This window comes from Dipodomys ordii, unplaced genomic scaffold, assembly GCF_000151885.1.
Source record: "Dipodomys ordii isolate 6190 unplaced genomic scaffold, Dord_2.0 Scaffold29, whole genome shotgun sequence".
Classification (NCBI taxonomy): domain Eukaryota; kingdom Metazoa; phylum Chordata; class Mammalia; order Rodentia; family Heteromyidae; genus Dipodomys; species Dipodomys ordii.
In genome coordinates this window covers 5,616,269-5,622,679 of record NW_012267245.1, presented here as the reverse complement: position 1 = coordinate 5,622,679, position 6,411 = coordinate 5,616,269, and the positions used below count along the sequence as shown (strand labels likewise).

At 59.8% G+C, this 6,411-nt stretch overlaps 1 protein-coding gene across 1 annotated transcript in view; it reads left to right on the top strand.

The window, feature by feature from the left end:
• Window positions 1–6,411, top strand: part of Mcc (mutated in colorectal cancers) — a 64,586-nt gene that overhangs the window by 22,926 nt on the left and 35,249 nt on the right. The window contains exons 6-8 of the mRNA XM_013016006.1: window positions 2,638–2,859; window positions 3,670–3,759; window positions 5,115–5,263. Of these exons, the coding sequence (XP_012871460.1) occupies window positions 2,638–2,859; window positions 3,670–3,759; window positions 5,115–5,263 (461 nt within the window). The remainder of the gene's footprint in view (window positions 1–2,637; window positions 2,860–3,669; window positions 3,760–5,114; window positions 5,264–6,411) is intronic.

Here is a 6,411-nt window from a genome sequence, read left to right as displayed (position 1 = left end):
GGGCACCCAGCCAGGGCCGCCCGGACCGCACGGCCTCTCAGCCCTGAGGCCCTCCTGCCTCTTCCCACCCAGAAGCCATTCTTAGAAGGAGTTTAGGAATCCTAAGTTGGAGACACAAGACTTTCAAACAGTAACTTTCTGACCGGGCACCAGTAGCTCACGCCTGTAGTCCTAGCTACTCAAGAGACTGAGATCTGAGGATCGCGGTTCAAAGCCAGCCCAGGCAGCAAAGTCCATGAGATTCTTATCTCCAATAAACCACCAGAAAACTGGAAGTGGTAAAACCACATCCCTGTGGCATTCTCACACCTCCTCACACTCGGTTCAGATGGTCATTATGACACCTGCTTCTATTTTTTATGTTTGAAAAATAGTCTTGTCCATCAAACTTTTTTTTAGTCAGTTGTGGGTCTTGAACTCTGGGCCTGGGCGCTGTCCCTCAGCTCTTCAGCTCAAGGCGCACGCTCTACCACTTGAGCCTCAGTGTCACTTCCGGTTTTCTAGTGATTTTTATTGGAAATAAGAGTCTCATGGACTTTCCTGACTAGGCTGGCTTTGAACCACATTGTCAGATCTCAGCCTTCTGAGTAGCTGGGATTATAGGCGTGAGCCACTGGCGCCTGGCTTCCATCAAACATTTTTTCCTACAAAACTTGCACTTTCTAGTAGGTGCTCACTTTCATGTATGCTTGTGTCAGGTGTGTGATCTCTTCGAGTGTATGTCTGGGTGTGGTATAGACACACATGAGTGTGTTTGTGTATGTGGGTATGCACATGTATGCACATAATGCGCATGTTGGTGTGTCTGTATAAGCATGTGCATGTGTGCATGTGTATACATGTGTGTGTGCCTGTGTATGTACACGTGCATGCGTGTGTGCAGTTTTTCTGTCCAGCAGCCGTGAGTCATTCTTTTCTCTCTGCCTGCATCGTGTTCAGTCCTCCTGTAGGCGTGTGGAAGAAATGACAGGTTTTGCACTTTTTATCAGCTCCCTTTGGGGCTGATGTCAAAGTGAACGCCTCGGCAGTCCTGTCTCAAGTCTCACTGGACATTATCAGCTCCATCCATTGTTTTGGGCTGAGGTCCTAATGAGTGTGCTGGCAGCCAGCGTCCGCACAGCCTCTGGTCTCAGATCTGGGGGTGTGTCTGGGGAACCTGCCTGGTCACCTGTGTTCCCCGCGCTTCTGTCAGCAGATGTGAATCGCCCCAGTCAGCCAGGGCCTAAGCCGCAGGCCCCGCCCCCGCAGCCCTCCCCCCTCCCCGTCCCCCTCCCAGTCCCCCTCCCTGATCTCCAGGGCCGATACCCCAGGTCGGGATCTGCTGGCTCTGGGAAGGTGGTTGCTGAAGCAGGTGCTGGTCTGAAGTGTGACTACGTATTAGGCCACACAACAGATTTCTCCCGCTCACTCCAGACTGGAAAGCCCGGAGAGAAACAGACAGTGCCGCCCTCCCCGCAGGGCGACCGGCTCTGGGACCCCACAGCTCTGGGCCGTGCGTGGAGAGCGGTCTACAGATCTCTCCACGCGCTTGAACACGGGCACTGGGAAGATGGGGAAGGGCCGAGCCGCAGGTGGCGTGTTCTGATCGTGATATTTGTACACGGGAAAGACCACGGCAGAACCCCAGGGGCAGTCGGAAGACACAGGAGTGTCTTCCAGTGGGCCCGCCTCCCCGGGAGGGAGGGGCAGCAGGGTGGAAGAACAATGAAATCTATTGAAATCGTTCTGAGGAAGGGAGGGGTTGGCTTTGAACCAGGATCCGCAGATCTCAGCCTCCTGAGCCGCCCGGAGGACAGGCTGACCACTGCCCCCAGCTCTTGTTTGTTTGTTTGTTCCCTAAGCAATGGTGGGTCTCAGATGACATTTTCTGTTTGGTGGTGGTGGTGGTCGTGGGGCCTGAACTCTGGGCCTGGGCACCACTTGAGCCACAGCACTGAGTCTCACAGACTTCCCTGCCCAGGCTGGCTTTGAACCATGATCCTCAGATCTCAGCCTCCAGAATAGCTGGGATGACAGGCGGGAGCCATTCTTACAACATGAGTCACGCAAGTCCCGGGGGCACGGCTGCGGCCGCCCCGCTGGACTCCTGGTTTGATCTCACCCAGGGCCGGGCTTGGGGCCCAGGGTGGCTCATGCTGTTCATCATTCAGGACTTGATCAGGCCTTTTTTCTGCTGTACAAACGGAAATCCCGCCTCTTCCAGGGGGAGTTCTAGTGCGTGGTGGGGAGGGGGGTGGGTCCCCTCTTAGGAGAACCCTGCACACCCTCCATCAACCCACACAGTTTCTGGAAAGTTCCCCTACCGCTTGAGGCTCTTTTCCAGCTGAGTGCAGTTTTCTCCCAGGGAAGCTTCGGCCCTTCCGGGGTGGATGAATTATGGAAAGTTCAATTACTTTGGTCTGGAAGTCAGCAGGGTGGAGAGGCGGCGGGTGGTGAATGGGAGGAGCTCTCCTGCTGGGGGTGAGCACAGGCCGGCTGTCGGAGGGGCTGCGGTGGCCCGGGTGTGGCCTTGGCCCCCGGGCGCCCGGTCCCCAGCACCAGCGTCTTCCAGGGGCTCATCGGCTGTGGGCTGTGCAGTGTCTCTGAGTGCTCCTTCCCCGGGCCGACTCTGTGCTCTGCTGGTAAACTGAGGCTCAGAGGCTGCACCTGCCACGCGCCTCCCCTCCTCCCGGCCCCATGAGCCCCCTGACCTGTCAACCACGCTGGTTTCAGGTTCGAGAGCTGCAGACCCGTCTCCAGAGCGTGCAGGCCACGGGCCCCTCCAGCCCGGGGCGGCTCACCGCGGCCGCCCGCCCGGTCAACCCCAGCACGGGGGAGCTGAGCACCAGCAGCAGCAGCAACGACATCCCCATCGCCAAGGTGGGCTCCGGGGGAGGGCGGGGCCCGGTGTGAGGGGCGGAGCCCCGGGACGGGGCCACGCCCCCTCCCCCAAGGGTGGCACCCACCCCGCAAGTGCAGAGTGAGATGTTGGTGCATGCGACAGCGGGTGTGGACAGCGGCTGGCCAGGGCCGAGGCCCAGTCCAGTGCGGGACCCTGCGTAGTGAGCCAGTGACGGCCCCACTCACAAGACTGACAGCTCTGCGGGCCAAAGAAATGGCTCAGGAGGGGCGGGCTGTGGCGCCCCCTCCTCCCTGGGTGAGCCGGCTGTCCACTCTGAGTTCAGCCCAGCCCTCGGCATCCCACGGCTGGTTAGGCTGATGTAGTTTGGGGGTTTCGGTGGTGGCTTGGTTGGCTGGTTTCTTTTGCAGTCCTAGAATTTGAACTCAGAGCCCTGTGAGGCTGGGAAGGTGCTCTGCTGCATGAACCACGCCCTCAGTTCCATTGAGCTTTGGCTGACCCCGGACTGTGATCCTCCTGTTAACACTCCCCTTGTAGCCGCCCCTCCCCAGCTTGGTATCCGTTGACACGGGCTCTCATGGGCTCCCTGTTGGGGCCGGTTTGGAATTGTGCCCCCCCTGAACTCTGCCTCCCCAGGAGCAAGCTTTACAGGCATGAGCCACCACACTGGGCAATGAGGTTTTGGTGGTGGTTGATGGTGGTGGTGTGTGTTTTAACAGCAACAAATATTGGTTTAGCTGGCATAGCTGGCCCTGGCTCTGGTAAGCGTGGTCTGAACCATTGCTCTGGGAGCGGGGTCCGCAGCGTTTGATCATCCTGTGTTTCTTAAGATCGCTGAGAGGGTGAAGCTGTCGAAGACGAGGTCTGAGTCCTCATCGTCTGATCGGCCGGTCCTGGGCTCAGAAATCAGCAGCGTCGGGGTGAGTGTCGGCGAGCGGGCGGCCAGGGAGGGAGGTTCCCGGGCCACAGTGCCCGTGTGGGGGGACAGGGGCCTCCTGACATGCCCGCCAGCGAGCAGGGAGAAATCACAGCGCCCTTCCCGGGGTCAGCGGGGGGGTGGCCTCCACGGCCGCGCTGGCCCTGCGGCTCTCCCGCCTTCTTTGTTCTTCACTCCTCTGGCAATCATCCGGGAAGCTGTGATCTTGGTCTGCTCCTGGCACTGGGGCATGGATGGAATTCCCGCGGTGTCTGGTCTCCACCTGCACCCCGGAGTCGGGGGAGCTGCCAGAGAGCCGGCCCATGCATGTCGCTCCTGGAGGATGCTCACGCTGGCCTGGACGGGGAGCGGGGCGGGGGGGTCAATTCCTTTAGGCATGGGAGAAGAGCCAGCTCTTTGATGGCGGGGATGAGGTTAACAACAGGAAAAGGTCTTTCATTTTCTTTTGGTTGGTCGTGGGGCTTGAACTCCGGGGGAGCGCTCTACCACTTGAGCCACAGAGCCATGTCCAGTTTTCTGGCGGTTCATGGGAGATCAGAATCTCACGGACTTTTACTGCCCAGGCTGGCTTTGAACCACGATCCTCCGATCTCAGCCTCCTGAGTAGCTGGGATGACAGGCGAGAGCCACCGGTGCCCGGCACAATTTTTTTTTTTAATTATTATTGTCAAGGTGACGCACAGCGCGGCTACAGCCGCGTGAGTCAGGAGCTGAGCACGCTTCTTTTTGGATGATGTCACCCTTCCCGGGAAAAGCTCTTTGAAGACCCAGTTCCTTCCTTCCGTTTTTGGTGGTGCTGGAGAGACTGGCCACGCGGCCACGTGGGCCGCTCCCCGGGCCCTCTGGCGTCGGTGATGGTGTTATGCCCGGGCCAGCCTTCCATCTTCTTCCCTGTGCTGCTGGAGGTGGCAGGTGGACACCTGGGTGCCCAGCCATTGTGCTTTCCCCATAGCTGGGACTGTAGACATGCACCTCTGTGCCTGGCCATTGTGTGAGCTGGGGTCTTTGGGTCTTTTGAACTTTTCTGCCTGTCCGATTGCAATCCCCCAAATCTCCCAAGTAGCTACTCCTGAAAGCCACCCTGAACACCTTACAACAAGCACAGATCCCGTGTGTTCAGACTCTGGGCCTAAGTGTGCACATAGAGCCAGAGCCTGAGCCCTGCAGGCCCCTCCGCATGCCGGCTTTGTGCTTGTGTAGAGCTCTCTGTGTGCACGGAGGCTGGGCCAGCCAGGGAGCCGAGCGCCAGGGTGCCAGCCATGCGGGGGGGGGGCCCTCCCTGCACACTGGGGCGCTGGCACCACGTGGGTCTGACAGCAGGGACGTCCCGCCCTGCAGGTCTCCAGCAGCGTGGCCGAGCACCTGGCCCACTCGCTCCAGGACTGCTCCAACATCCAGGAGATCTTCCAGACCCTCTACTCGCACGGCTCCGCCATCTCCGAGAGCAAGATTCGCGAGTTCGAGGTGGAGACGGAGCGGCTGAACAGGTGAGTGGCCGGCTGGCCAGCGGGCTCCTTCTTGGGGCACTGCGGCGTCTCCAGCTGCCCGGCTGCCCTGCTGCAGCGTCCACCCCCGGCCGGGAAGCACCGACCATGGCTAGGGAGAAACATGGACCTGTGCACATGAAGTGACGGGCTGGGAAGGTGGCTCAGTGGTAGAGCGCTTGCCTCGCATTAATGAGGACCTGGATTTGATTCCTCAGCACCACATGCGCAGAAAAAGCCGGAAGTGGTGCTGTGACTCAAGCTGTAGGGTACTCGCCTTGAGCTGAAGAGCTGAGGGACAGCGCCCAGGCCCAGAGTTCAAGCCCTAGGACTGGTAAACACACACGCACATGCACACACAGAACAGAATACACGGAACGATCCTGCTAGTCTTCCCCGATTCGTGGCTGTTCTGTACAGGGCTTGAGAATGAAGGGAATCCAGCCATCTAGGTCACCTGATGGCTTGATGTAAAACTCTTTCTGTATTAACCCCTAAGTGGTGATCTCCACCCTGTGGCTGGGGAGCAGAGGTCATGGGTGGGGTCACTGGCCTGGGGTCTGGCCACAGAAGCCCTGGGGAGAAGGGATCGGTCAGCCTGAGCCTCTGAGCCTGGGCCTCCACAAGCCTGCCTCCACATGCCTGGTCTCCACGCGCCTGCTCCGTGCTAGGCTCAGGGGAGGCCGCACCCAGGAGAGGCTGAGGAAGCAGGAGGTACTTGTTACCTGCAGCGCCAGTGATTGGGCTCGCGTAGAGAGGACAGCACCGGGGTCTCAATTTGCAATGGGTCGGAGTCCAGTGACCCGCTGTAAAACAGGAGGCGGGGGCGAAGTCCAACCTTCGCCCTTTGACCTCGCTATCAGAGGAACAGCTGGGACCCGGGGGCTCTGAGAACACATCTACCCGCGTGTCACGAACGTGCTCATCCACGGATGCGTCCCAGTGCGTCACCAAACGGCTCGTCCCCCCGCGGTGTGCCGCTGGCGTGTCAGTCACTGGCGTGTCACCTACCCCGTGGTGTGTCCTGTGTGGGTCACTAAGTGCTCACCCCCCTGCGGTGTCACCGTGCACTCACCTGCTCACCAGCGGCGCGGCCGCCCCGCGTCTGTCCTGCCTGGGCAGCCGGAGGAGGCGCCGTGTGCGCGTGCGCG